The sequence below is a fragment of the Capricornis sumatraensis genome, chromosome 3, assembly GCF_032405125.1.
Source record: "Capricornis sumatraensis isolate serow.1 chromosome 3, serow.2, whole genome shotgun sequence".
Taxonomy (NCBI): domain Eukaryota; kingdom Metazoa; phylum Chordata; class Mammalia; order Artiodactyla; family Bovidae; genus Capricornis; species Capricornis sumatraensis.
This window is the reverse complement of record NC_091071.1, coordinates 5155546-5169193: the sequence shown is the minus strand read 5'-3', so window position 1 is coordinate 5169193 and position 13648 is coordinate 5155546. Positions and strand designations below refer to the sequence as shown.

At 60.5% G+C, this 13648-nt stretch overlaps 1 protein-coding gene across 2 annotated transcripts; it reads right to left on the bottom strand.

Annotated features, from left to right (window-relative positions):
- Nucleotides 1-385: 385 nt before the first annotated feature.
- ARPC1B (actin related protein 2/3 complex subunit 1B) lies at nt 386-12785 on the bottom strand. Of its 2 annotated transcripts, none has more exons than XM_068969369.1 (10): nt 12720-12785; nt 6409-6485; nt 5604-5708; nt 4951-5173; nt 3873-3980; nt 2861-3067; nt 2700-2775; nt 1599-1804; nt 807-897; nt 386-504 (listed from the first exon to the last, which is right to left on the bottom strand). In XM_068969369.1, exons 2-10 carry the CDS (start codon nt 6470-6472, stop codon nt 466-468), a joined length of 1119 nt encoding a protein of 372 aa, XP_068825470.1. In that variant the 5' UTR covers nt 6473-6485; nt 12720-12785; the 3' UTR covers nt 386-465. The 2 variants fall into 2 exon arrangements, with proteins under 2 accessions (XP_068825470.1, XP_068825471.1); XM_068969370.1 differs by having other exon boundaries at nt 807-893.
- Between the last annotated feature and the right edge of the window lie 863 nt (nt 12786-13648).

Genomic DNA, 13648 nt, shown 5'->3' with positions numbered 1-13648 from the left:
CCAGTCTTGGCATCTGACTGCTCAGTGAGTGACAGGAGACGGTGGGTCCTGGCAGCTCCCAGGCTGGACGGCGGGAAGCAACCACGGGGGAGCCGCCTCTGTGTGAGGATCAGCTGTGCCGGCAAACGGCAGGAAGCTACCAGTACCCTGCCCAGACTGACCTCTCCTCCAGACATAGGCCAGCGTGTCTACAGTTGCGTTTTTATTACCTCCACGTTCTGAAGCAGTTCATGACCACCAGAGTGCTTTGAGAACAGTTTTTACAATTAAAGCATTTCTTCAAGAAAAAAGCAATCGTTCCTTCCAGAGCCAAGAAGCAGCCTCCCGTCCCTCCCCGTCCCTCCCCTCCTGTGGGAGAAGCCCCGGTGGGGACCCCACCCGGTACCCCAGAAACTCAGCAAAGCGGCCCTCAGCCTCCCCGACCCGCTTCAGCAGCTGGGCCGAGGGCAGCACACTCCTCGCAGGTCACATGATCTTGAGGTCCTTCAGGGCAGACTCCAGGCTCTGGGAGGAGAAAAGCAGGACAGACAGGCTGGTTCTCAGCTGTCCGGCAGACATCCCACCACCACCCGCAGGGACCTGGCGCCGGACACAGAACCTGGCCTTTGGGGTCAGGTGACCTGGGTTTGAATCCTGGCCCTGAAGGAAGGTACTGCAGAGGGTGCCAAGGGGTCCTCACTCCACTGAGGGGCCCTTCTGCAGGGATGAAGGGCTGGAGTGTCCAGGTGGCTGCCAGGGAGAAGGTGGGGGGTAGGGGGCCCGCCCTGGGGACCTGGGGGGAGGCAGGGGTGGAGGTCAGGCCTCACCTTCACGTCCCAGATGCTCATGCCGCCGTCCATGCCGGTGGTGCAAAACTGCGCGCACTTGGCCTTTCCCCCACTGAGCACCGAGATCTGGCTGCGAAGAGGAGGAGGGCTTTACAGATCCCACCCTGCCCTCCAGGAGCCCCCTGACTGCTGGGGGAGCCTGCTCCGGTGAGGTGTGTGTGCCCAGCCGGGAAGGATCACAGAGGACAGGGCTCCCAAGTCTGCTCTAGAGGCAAGCAACAGCCTGTCTGCAAGGGACACAGGGCGGTGTGGGCAGGGGACGTGCACCCAGGGAGTCAGTGACAACACGGTGTGATGGGGAGAAGCAGCCAAAGGTGGGGCTGGGAGGAGGCAGGGCTAGTTCCAGAGAGCCTTGGAAGGTCGGCAAAACGGTCTGGTCTGAAGACACGGGACCCGGCGGCCACAGGAGGGCTTAACAGACAAGGGCCAAGGCCTGGCCGTGCTCGCTCATCTGCTACGGGGCGGACACCCACGGCTGGCAGGATTCAGGGTCTCTTGCTCCGATCCCACCCTAGCTCCTCGAGGAGACCGCTGCCACACTCTTTATTCCGCGCCTCCCCGCCAGGTTCTAGCCCCAGAGCCGCTGCAGCTCAGGCCCCGCCCGCTAGGAGGCCGTGGGTCGCTGCCCGGCCACCCGCCAGGCCCGCACACCCGGCCCTGCGGCGGTCCCACACCGTCCCAGGGCTGCAGAGCGAGGCTGCCCGCTCGCCCACCGCCTGATCCTAGTCCCGGAAGAGACGGACCCGCCTTCCTAAGTGGCCCCGCCCGCACCTGACGCTGTTCTTGTGCAGCGAGTCCAGCCCGGCGCCCGCCGCCGCGCTGCCTTCCGAGCTCGCCTTCTTGTCGAGGTTCTGGAAGCGCTCGCGGGCCGTGAGGCCGCGCTGCGAGCTCTGCTTGGGCACGTCCAGCCGCCCACCGAAGCTCAGCTTCCCCGCGGCGCTGTCGTAGGTGAAGAGCACCGGGAAGCAGTCGTGGCCCTGCGGCGAGGGGCAGGACGGGGTGCCACTGGAGCGCTGGCCAGCGCAGGCGCAGCGCCCCCACTTTCCTCTAGGGGAACCCCAGGGCCCGGGGGAGGTGCAAGGCCAAGGCACCCCTGGCCACCAATCCGGGGGGTGCCGGAGGCAGGGCGTGGGTGTAGTGTCAGGCAGCCGATGCCCGCTCAGGGACCCCGGGTATAGTAACAGGGGCCAGATGTTGCGGCTGAGCACCTAGGAGCGGCCCCCTCCTCCCACAAGGCCAGCATCTGGTTGAGAAAGCTGGTCTGGGACTCCCCTGGGAGGCCAGCGGCCCCATCCCATCCAGACAGTCACATGTGCTCTGGGGGAGACACGGCTGGACCCTTCCCTAGGCAAAGTGGGCCTGATCCCCCTGGGACCCCAGTAAGTTTGCTGAGGCCTGAAGAGAGACTTGACAGAGCTGGGCAGGAGGGACGGAGGAAGAGTGGCACCTTTCTGGGCACACGGTAGGACCCCCACCTGCCTCCGGCCACCACAAGCACCCACTCTTTGAGTGCGGCGTGGCCCTGTCATTTCCATCGGCCAATAAAATGTAAAAACAGGAAGGTCTGGCCCAGGGCATAGCTCCCCACGTCCCCTGTCTCCAGACGGGAGACAGCCCCCCTCCCAGTACCCAGACCGAACAAAGTGAGCAAGAAACAAACACTTCCCGTGTTAGGCCACTGCAGCTGGTGCCACTGGGGATTGTTGCTGTCGTTACCCCAGTGTAACCCCACCTATTCCGAATATAGATGGACGGGTGGGAGGGAGGGAGGCAGGAGAGGCGTGAGCGGGGACAAATCGAGGGCTGCCTGGGCATCTTGGGGCCACTGGGAGACCTGCTGTCACCAGCCCCTCTCCTGGACCCCCTCCTTACCGCCGCCACCAGACTGTTCTCCGTGATGAAGGTGATGGCCAGTAGCGGCAGCGTTTCAGAGGCCAGAGTGGTGACGCTGAGAGAGAGAGCACAATGTCAGCCACGCGGGCTCCTCGTTCTCGGTGCTGGGGCACAACCCCACTCGAGTGACCCACACTCACGCCATCTTCTTGTCAGCATCGGCCAGGCACACGGTGCTGTCGTGGCTGACCCAGGCCACACGGCTGCCGCTGTCTGAGAAGCAGACGCCGTGCACCCAGCCGCAGCTAGTGCTGGACTCGAACATCAGCTCTCCGAACGGCATCTTGGAGCCCCACGGGGTGGGTGCTGGCCGCTCCTCCACCTCCTTGATGTAGGCTGAGAAGATCCTGCCGGGAGAGGCAGAAAAGGGGATGGGTGGGATCTGGGAGGGACCCGAGAAGGGACCCCAGCCCCCGCCCGCTCTCCCAAACTGGCCTGCTGAGGCCAGAGCACCTAGCTGAGTTTGTGGGTACCAGGGTTGGCTTTTCACGACCTGAGTCTTCATGCTTGGAGAAGTCTGGGCCTCAGTGCCCTCTTGTGCAATGGAGCAGGGCCAGGAGGTCTCCCAGCTCCAAGTCCTGGGAGCTCTCCGGACCGTATCCGCTCCATGCCGGGGCCTCTGGTGCCTGCTGTAGCCTCACTGCCCAGGGGCGATTCAGAAATGCAGGCCATCTTGCCTGGAGCTGGGAGCCAGAGGCCTTGGGAGACTCAGGGGTGCTGGGCCCAAAGTAAGAAACAGCCAGAGGCAGTTGGAGTCTCTGTGTTCCAGGTCTTAAGATGACGAGGCAGAGACGGTCCCAGCCTCAGTCATTTATATCTCAGTGTGAATAAAAACACCCACTCTTTTCCCCTCAGATGAAAATCAGGAAGCTGAAGGAGTGGGAGGTTCTAATGAGGACAGGAGGGCCTAGAAAAGACATCCTGCTGACATTAAGTGGCAAAGGTGTATGTCCTTCTAAGACTCTCCACCGGCCGGACAGACGACCCAGGAACAATCCTTCAAAGAGCAAAACCTCACAGTAGCTGGACTGAGGCCCCAGGTCACCCCCTGGCAGCAGAGCTGGTCTGGAAGGCGGGGCTCTCGGGACAGGGCTCCCCCCACCCTCTGACCCCCGATGAATCCTGTGTTGACGGCAGGGCCCCGGCCCTCACCGGCATTTGAAGTCGCAGGAGCCGGCGGCCAGGAGCACGTTGTTGGGGTGCCAGTCCAGGCTGAGGACGGTGGAGCGGATGGGTTTCTTGATGTGCTTGCACACCCACCTGGACACGGCGGCGGTCACACAGATTGTCGGAGGAGAGAGGGACAGACAGGTGAGCGCCCTCAGACCTCAGCGCCTCGGGCTCCAGGCTCCCACTGGGCCCTGCAGACCGCAGAGGTCCCAGGAGGGAAGGGCCTGGGCCAGCTGGGTCCCTCCCTGGATGGGAGCGCCACCCCTCGTCTCCTTTCAACCTCGCAACTACCCTGGGGCCGCTGGGTTAATGAGAAGTCACGAGGCTGCTCACTGGTCAGGGTGGGACCTGAACCCAAGTCTCTCGGACCCCAGTCCGAGCTCCTGCCCGTCCTCTGCCCTCAGCGACCCCGGAGAGAAGGTTGTGACGTGGCTGGAGCTTGTGAGTGGGCCCTGGTGCGTGACGGCTGGTGCCGTGGGCAGGTGATTTGCCTCGGGGCCTTTGCTGTAAAGTGGGGATGGCAGCGGGGCTTCCCTCATAGCTCAGTCGGTAAAGAATCTGCCTGCAGTGCGGGAGACCAGGGTTCAGTTCCTGGGTTGGGAAGATCCCCTGGAGAAGGAAATGGCAACCCACTCCAGTATTCTTGCCTGGAGAATCCCCTGGATAGAGGAGCCTGGCGGGCTACAGTCCACGGGGTTGCAAGAGTGGGACACGACTGAGCGACTAAACCACCACCGCCACCAGGGATGGCAGCAGACGCCCAGTCCAGGGGGCTGCAGGGGTCATTGCGTCCGTGTGCAGGGCTTAGTGTGATGCCCGCAGAAGCGGCCCTGGTGTGGCTTGTGCCCTTATTACTAGAGGGGGCCAGGGGAGGCCAGGCGCTGTGCAGGGAGCCCCTCGCCTCACTGCCAAGGGGCGGAAAGGACACCCTTCTCGGGTCCTGTGAACAGGGGTCCTGACTCCCCGTCCAGTGGCTTTCTGGGACCCTCCTGTCCCACCACCTGTTGGTCTGCAGCCCCAGGTCCCTCCAAACCCACGCTGACCCCACCCGGGCACCCACCAGTCATTTTCCTGCTCAAAATAGCAGATGGAGATGACACGGGAGCCACTGCCCACAGCGAACTTGTTCTCCTTGGGGGCCCAGCGCACACAGCGAGCGGCGCGGTTGATGCGCAGGATGACAAGCGTGGGCTTCCACGTGCGGCCCTTCAGCGTCCACACGTAGGCGTTGCGGTCTGTGCCGCAGGTCACGATGCGGTTACTCTCCGGGGCCCAGTCAATGCCTGTGGGGTGGGAGGAAGGACTAGGCTGAAGCCATCCAAGCAGAGGTGGCTCGACAGTGTCCACAGAGGAGGGGCTTCGCGGTCACAATCAGGATTGAATCGGGGGTGCTGCTAGAGTTCACTGGGGGTGTTACAGCTCTCTCAGCTATCAGCAAACACATCGGAAGGCCAAGCCAAGAGACAAAAATAGAAATGGGTCCCTGGTAATGCTGACGTGCTGGATCAAGCCTTTCCTGAAGCCTTCCAACATCTGTGTTTTTCAGTAACATGAACCCACCCATGTAACTGCTTTATAACTTCAGCCAGTCTGAATCAGGGTTCTGTTATCAATGCCTGCAACCCAAACTCTCCTACCTAACACCGTGAGTAGGTGGACGGCCTGGCTCTGCCCTGCCCTCGTTCAGGAGGGTGATCCCAAAGCCCAACCCACCTGTCACCTGTCCGTTGTGCTCCTTGAGTTCGTGCACCTGGACCCACTTGTTGCCGCTCTTCTCGTAGATGTGCACCTCGTGATTGTTGGGGCAGATGGCGATCTCTGCAGGAGAGACGGGCGGACGCGCTCAGGCTCCCCTTCACGGGCCACCTGGGAAGTACCTTGTCCTTCGTTACTGGCCTCTCCTCTGCCTCGGGTCTCACTGGACCCATCCCCCCTCCTTGGGACACCTCCTCAGGGCTTGGCCACTCCTCACCTGTGTCCACCACCCCCAACATCCCTAAGGCAGTCTTGCGAGCTCTCCCTGCCTCCCCCCGCCCCCCAGCTCTGCCCCCTGGGGATACCAGGCTCCAGCCACAGTTTCTGGGCTGTTCCTGATGACCCCAGGCTCTGCGACCTTGGGGTCGCTGCACCCGCCCTGGCCTTTGCACTTGCACGCTGACTTTCTTCACTTCCTTCGGGTCTCCGTGCAGATGTCACCTCCCCTGAAAGGCCTCACGGGCCACCCTTTCGAAGCCAGCCCCCGGCTCCATCATTTTCCCCTTACCCTGCTTGTTCCCTCGGAGCTCATTTCACTGCAGGCTATACTTGCCACCCCCAAGCCCTCACTAGCAGAGGACAGGCCACCTGCCCGGCGCCAACAGTAGTGCCCAGCACAAGCGGGGCTGCCCTCTGGTCTCCGACCCTCAAGGCCTGCTCGCCTGGCTACCCTGCTTGGGGTCCCTTCTCTCCCGACACTCAGGATCTCAGGGTCGGGGGTGAAGCACGGGTGCAGCTGGCACAGGGAGCCTCGAGGACTCACGGGTGCGGTCCTTGTTCCAGGCGTGGCAGCTGATGGGTTCCACCAGGAAGCTGTGATAGGCCATGGCTGCTTGGCTCCTGTGCCCAAGACAGGGAGGGAACACAGGTCAGCACCCCTTCTGGCCTCGGGGGAGGGTGTCATCACCTGTGCCTCAGTTTCCCCGTGGGTGGAGCACCGTCCCCCTCCAGGAGCGTGCCAGGCCTGCTGGCCTTCGCACGTGCTCTTTTCCCTCTGCAGGGAAGGTCAAGCCTGATGGTCCTGGGAGGCCAGTTCCACGTGCTAACCCTCTCCATGCTGCCAAACGTCCCCCTTCCTGTTCTGTCCAGCAAACTCCTACTCATCTGGAAAGACCCAAAGTGGACATTCTTGAACCCGTTCTCTCCCCGCCTCAGCCTCCCAGAGTCACAGGGAGCCCAGGGTGGAGCCCAGCCACACTGCTTGCCAGCTGTGTGACCCCGGCACGTCACTCGCCCTCTCTGAACCTGTTTCCACATCTGCAAAATGGAAATAGGAATCCTGCCCTCCCCCGCTTCCCCAGAGATTTAAGAGGGTGAAATAAGATAACACATCACGCCTGGCACATAGTAGGTGTTCATGAAACGGCAGCTCTTGGTCTAGAATCGATGTGCTGGCCCTCGGCGTGCTTCACCTGTGTAGGGTGGGCCTCCCAGCAGGGGCTGATCCTGGGCACACGCACCTCAGGCCTTCGCATCAGCTGTTCCCTCAGCCTTCAAAGCTCTTACCCCAGATGCCTACACAGCTCCCGCCCTCCCCATTGGCATTCAAGTCTGCGTTCAAGGCTGCTTTCTGATCCAGGCTGCCACCCGCCCCAGCCCCAGACTCTCCCAGTTCAGTCCAGTCGCTCCATAATGTCCGACTCTTTGCAACCCCATGGACTGCAGCACGCCAGGCCTTCCTGAGTCTACTCAAACTCATGTCCATCGCGTCGGAGATGCCATCCAACCATCTCATCCTCTGCTGTCCCCTTATCCTCTCGCTGTCAATCTTTCCCAGCATCAGGGTCTTTTCGAACGAGTCAGTTCTTCACAGCAGGTGGCCAAAGTACTGGAGTTTCAGCTTCAGCATCAGCCCTTCCAATGAATATTCAGGACTGATTTCCTTGAGGATGGACTGGTTGGATCTCCTTGCAGTCCAAGGGACTCTCAAGTCCCTCGTTTTCCCCGCAGATAACCCTACTGAGCACAGGTTACATTGTCCTCCTTTATTCTGCTGTGTCTTTTTCCCCCTGCTGGAATGTAACTCGCTTGATGGAGACATATACTTCTGAGCATCTTGTTCACATTGCTACCCCCGGCGCCTAAATGCCTGGCACATAGTAAGTGCTCGATAAATATTTGATGAACACAGTTTATTACTGCCATTAGCGTCCAGCCTGAGTAAGTTATTTTTTTATATGTTAAAAAGAAAAGGCCAAGCAACATTTCCTGAGCGCTCTGCACTCACCAGCTCTAAGCCCTCCTGTATTCTCAACTTGAGCCCCAGATGACGGCTGTGGAGGCGGTGGTCTGGCGGGGAGGCCACCTAACCAGACCTGCAGCACCCCCACCCCACCATGTCTGGGTGTCCCCAGGCCTTCAGCCACCTCCCCCATCTGACTGGGAGATTTGTGGCCCAAGGCCGGGCCCTGGGAAGGCCACTTCTCAGCCCAGGCCTGAGCCCTGATGTCCCTGGCTGCCGGGGTGCTGCTGGAACCCTGGGGTCTCTCTCTGCCCCCAGCGGGGGTCTCAGCCAAGACCCCTGAGGGAGGAACAGCGCTGAGCTGGGGCCCATCAAGCTGCGGTGTCACCCACTGTGCTGCTGGGGACTCTGGTGCTCAGCGACCACAAATCCCACTTTAATGTATAGCAGGAAGTCCTGCAAATTTCCCGGGACAGCAGTGGCCGGGCACGCACAGGTGCACAGACAGGACTGGGCAGGGCCCGCCTGGTCCCTCAGCCCCAGACCCAGTGGGTCCTCGGGCAGCCTTTGCTAAGAAAGAAAGTGGTCACTCAGCCAGGCTTGAGGCCACACACATTCGTGCGTGGTCAGCCTTGCACACGCGTGACTGCTCCCACACACACATGCATGCTCAGCCTTGTACACACACACACACGAGCACGCAGCTCCCAGGGCGGCTGCCTCCCCAGCTTCTGTCTCCTTATAAGGCCTCTTTTGTGTAAAGCAAAGGCCCCGGAAGTGGCGCCTGGGAGCCACAGGCCTAGGTCAGCGGGCCAGACGGGGTTCCCCTAGTGCTTCCGCTGCATCCAGGCTGGGCGGGCAGGGGGTCATCCGTGTCTACACCACAGATGCCAAGATGCAGGGTGGGTGCACCCGGCCTGTCCACTAAGCTGTGCTTATCTGGCCCCCTTTCCCTTAGCTCAAGGGATGGGGTTGGGGGGATATTAAGGTCAGATGCCCACTTCCAAACCCCAGCCGGGTTCTTCTTGGCCCCTGACTCCAGGGGAGGCTGACCATCCCCCAGCTCTTCACCCTAGGTGGCCCAGAAGGAAAGAAGCCTCATGGCTGCAGCCCCAGGGGTCCTGGACCCTAGACTCAGCCAGAGCAGAACCTGACTTCCTGGTTCTGTCCCAGTCCTGCTGTGTGGCTGGGTACCTCTGCCCTTGTGGGCTCTTAGTGACAGTGTCCAGACCTGTGGGCCAGACTCCTAACAGTCTAGTGACATTTCAGGGTTTCAGGCTATGAAGATGGAGAGGTTGGGTCTGCAGAGGACAAATAACACAGCTGAGAGGACTCGGGGAGCCCTGGCCATTTGTTTCCTGGGACCCAAAATTTCTCAGCGTGAGAGGGAGGTACGGTAGCACAGTGGGACAGGCAGGTTCAGAGCACACCTATCAGCCAATCACACTTTAGTATAAATTCAGATAGGAATACTCCCTAGTCTACTAACCCACACCTTAAAGCAGGGAGGGGGTACAGTTGAAAGGAGTGGGAGAGAGGAAGACAGACGTGTTTCCCCTTTTTCATAACTTCTGCAAAGCAGTTGAAGCCAGCAGGGCCTCCCATCCCCCACATGCTACGATTGAGGAAGTGGGAGCCCAGGGAGGGGTGTGGCTTCTCCAGCCACTGTAGCCTTGGGGCTCAGCCTCCTGGCTCCTGGATCAGGGGATCATTCCGTGTGATCAGCCTTCACACCAGGCCACCCAGCCATACGAACCGTGCCTTCATCATTCCCAGGGAAATCTCCACCCTGCCAAGGGGCTGGGGGTGGATGCCACTGCCTGCCAGTCACCCTGGCTGAGGAAAGTGCCCTGGGGGCTGCTCTGCCCAAGGGTGTGGACAAGGCGATGCTGCAGTGCTGCCTTCTGGTGGAGACTAAGGCAGGATGAGGCCGTGGCCCCAGGGACATTTACCCACTTATCCCTGTGACCCTGCCTCTGAGCCAGCTCTGGGGACCCACTTGCTTGTCGAGGACAAAGAGAGAGGAGGGGGCCCTGGGGATGGCATTGCGACTGGGAGCCCATGACTAGTGCTCCGTGCCCCCATCACCCTGGAAACAGTGAGTCTGGGGGAGCACGGCCAAACCCCAAAAGACTCCCCCTACTCCACCCCTACCTACCCCACGGGCTCCAAGCTGCCCGCTACCAACCTGGAGCCAGGATCTTTCTGTGCTCCAGGCAGCACTTCCCCCATGTCTGGCATACGGTGGTGCTCAGAACGAATGGACGGGGGAATCACCCAGGGCTGGGGTTTGAGGGTACAGGGAAAGGACAGCAGCCTGATGGCTGGAGGAGCTTTGGGTGTCCAGGCAGGGGTTGCCAAGGACCACATACTGGGGTGGGAACATACACTCCATGGGCGCAGGGGTATTCGTTTTGTTCATAAGTGCTTCCCCAGTACCAATTAGAGTGCCCAGCACATAGTAGGTGCTCAGCAAATACTGCTTGACTGTGATTGCATGAATGAATCACATCTTAGTTTATTCCTTACAGACCAGCCCTATTATTTCACTGGTACATATATGCAACTTGTAAATATTTACTGGGAGTATGCGCTCAAGGTTTTTTCCTGATAGGGTCCATGATCCGAAAAGCTCAGAGATCTTTCATTTAAAAGGTCCTCTGTGAGGATTTGGGGAGAATACAGCGCCCTTCCAAAGCAAAGCAAACCAGGTGAAGCTCCCAGCTGCTCAGCCAAGGGTCTCAGACCTCACGTCTCTTCCTTACACACTGGGTTCACATTCTGACTCTCTCGATACTGACTGGGTGCTCCTGCCAATGTTTCCCCCACATCTCTATCCAGAAAAGGCTGGGGCTGGACGAGGCACTGGGTGTAGGTTCCTTCTTGCTTTCAGAGAAGCTTTGCCAGCCCGGCCTTTTCTGCATCCAGAGGTTTGGCTGCATTTGAGGCTAAACTAGGCAGGAGCTGCCTGGAGCAAGGAACTCTGCTCTGCAGACACTCAGGGAAGTCCCCACCCAGCTCAGCCACTCGAGGGAGCTGCCAGCAAGCCATTTTGCACTCGTGCTGAGCTGTTACTCAACTTCCTGTTGTGTGTGGAACAACCCTAGTCACCCCAAAAGACCAACCAATCCCTCCTCCCCAACTCCACTGCTAAGGTCTTACAAGCCAGGCAAAGTCAAGTCAAGCAAGACAAGTGAAAATCATCCTAAGGCACCATAAAGCATTAGCTAAAATAACACAGAACAAACAAAACCCCCAAACACATGAAACTCGATGCTGGCAAGACTGTGGAGAAATTCTCATTTGTTGCTAATTTGTTAAGTCTCTCTGAATGGCAGTGTGGTAACATACAATTCCAACCAACCAGGTGGAAACAAACAGAACAAAATAACATTAACAGGAACTTAAAAATTGTTAACATTTTTTTGTGGCATAAATTCATTTCAATGCTAAAAAACACAGCCACTGCCTTTTTTTTTTTAAAGCAAACATGTTCATAGTAACTCTCTTTATAATGGTGACAGGATAGAAAAATGCAGATGACTACAAACAGAAAGAGAAACAGCAAACACGCTGGGATAAGACGTGTGGATTATATACATATACATAATTAACTAATTTACTTGGCTTCTTTAAATGCCCAGAATTTACCCAGGACTTTGACATACATTCTCTTTTATGCCCTAAGAGAAGCCCCAGAACTCTTCTAGTGTTTGTTTTAACGAGTAAGAAACAGATGCAGACAAAAACCAAAGTGTGCCGCCGTCACCAGCTCCTACAACGGCACAGTGTGGGATTCTGACCCTAAATCTCAGAGGTGATAAGTGTATAGGCAGGCCTTATAATAAAAGCAAGGACAATAACAGTGCACATTTAGCCCGTGTGTGCCTGGCACGCTGCCAAGTGTCTTACACACATGATCACATGTAAACCTCCCAGCTTGAAAGTTCCTCATTTTGCAGGTAAGCAAAGTTGAGGCCCAGGGAGGTTAGGCGGCTTGCTAAGTAAGGTCAGTGGCCAGTGAAGGAAGACGCTGGCGCTCTTAGCAGCTTCTGGTCTGGAAGACCTTGCCAGCCCAGGGTGCTCTTAACCACCGGGTAGCAGTGGGGGTGGGGTGGGGGTGGGGGTTCCCGGGACAGCCCAGATGAAACGGAGAGCCCTCCAGCTCCGCGTCTGCACCGGGCCCGCTAAGGCTGCTTCATGCCAGTAAACCTCTGTGTCACCGTCGCTGCCCCGGGGTCCCGGCCCTGCCCCAGTCCCTGGGCCGCCGGCGAGAGAGGGGCTGCTCGGAACGCGCCGGTCCAGCGCCCGCGAGCTCAGGAGGTCCGCCTCCCGGACCCGAGCAATCCCCCCTGGATCGGACCCCTTCGACCTGGCCCCGGGGTGGGCGGAGGGCTGGGGGCCGGGAGAGAAGGAGGGAGGGAGGAGGGGCGAGGCGGGCGGGGGCGCCAGCTCATTTCCCCGCTGCAGGAACCCGGAAGGCTGAAGGATGGAGGGGAAGTGACTGGGCGTGGGGGCCCTCCGGCTCGAAATAACGGGGGACACCGACGGCCGGGCAGAGTCGGGGGTGGGGGGACGGCAGAGAGGGGAGGCCGAGAGGGCCGGGCGCCGAGGTGGACGCGCGGGCTCGCGCGCCCCGAAGGCACGGAGCGCGGGGAGCGCTGCGGCGCCCTCGACCGGAGGAGGTCGCCCGCCCGCCCGCGCGCCAGCACCCCGCGCCCCGCGCGCCCGCTCACGCCCAGCGGGGCCCTCAGTGCCCCCTTCTCGTCCCTGAGCTCCCCGCGGCCCCCCATCTCCTGGCGACCCCCCGCGACGCCCTCCCCACCTGCACGCGCCCCCTCCTCGCGCTCCCCTCGACCCCGGCATTCCGGGCCGCCCCCGCGCCCCCTCACCTCGGGGCGCCGCGGCCGCGGACTCTGGGCAGTCGACGCGCCGAACCGGCTCTGGGCGCCGCGCCGCGCGGCCACTTCCTCGTGGGCGGGGGGCGGGGCCTCCGGGCTCAGCCCCGCGGGGCCGGGGCGGGGCGGGGCCGGGCGGGGAGCCCCGGGCCCTCCCTCCCTCCCCGCCTGGGGCCGCGCCCACCCTGGCCGCCCGGAAGGCATGCTCTCCTCTCCGCGTGTCGGGCGCGGAGACTGAGGTTCGGCGAGGGGCGCAACTCTCTGTCGGCCTCGGGCCCCCTCCCAGCGGGGACCAGACCTCCGCATGTGCGGGGCGTGTGGGCAATCAGGGGCAGTCCGGGCCGCCGGCCTGCTGCCGGGGTCCTCACGTCTAAACGGGGGAGCCCTCGGCTGGTCCAGCCCCTTCCCAGAGCCCACTTCCTGACCCTCTTTCCACCGCACACCGCTTCCCGTCCTTAAGTCACAGCGGACTCGCAGCCGCCTGAATGTGGTGGGTCTTGGGCCAGGTGGTCCAGAGGGGTCTCTCCATCCCTGCCCCCTGCCTCATCAATGGGGATGACCGGCAGGTGGCGCTTCCCGCCCCGTTCCGCTCAGCCAGACACTAAGTGGCATGGGCGGATGGTGTGGGGTCTCAGGAGGTCCCGGGCACCCACATGTCTCCCGGCTTTGACCCTTGCTGTTCTTTCTGCCTGGAACATTGATACGTCCTGTCCACACCTGGCCCACTTACCTTTATGTTGCAGGACAGGAGTCAGTGTCTCTTAGGTCACTTTGTCCCTGACCCCCTCAACAGGGTCCTGGGCTCACCAGTCCCGGCTCCCATTACACAATCCCAACCTGCGGGTGGCAGGGAGGAGGAAATGCGTCCAAAGGTGAGGAGCATTTTGAGATGAGCACACAGGGTGCTTGGTAAACTCTAGCTC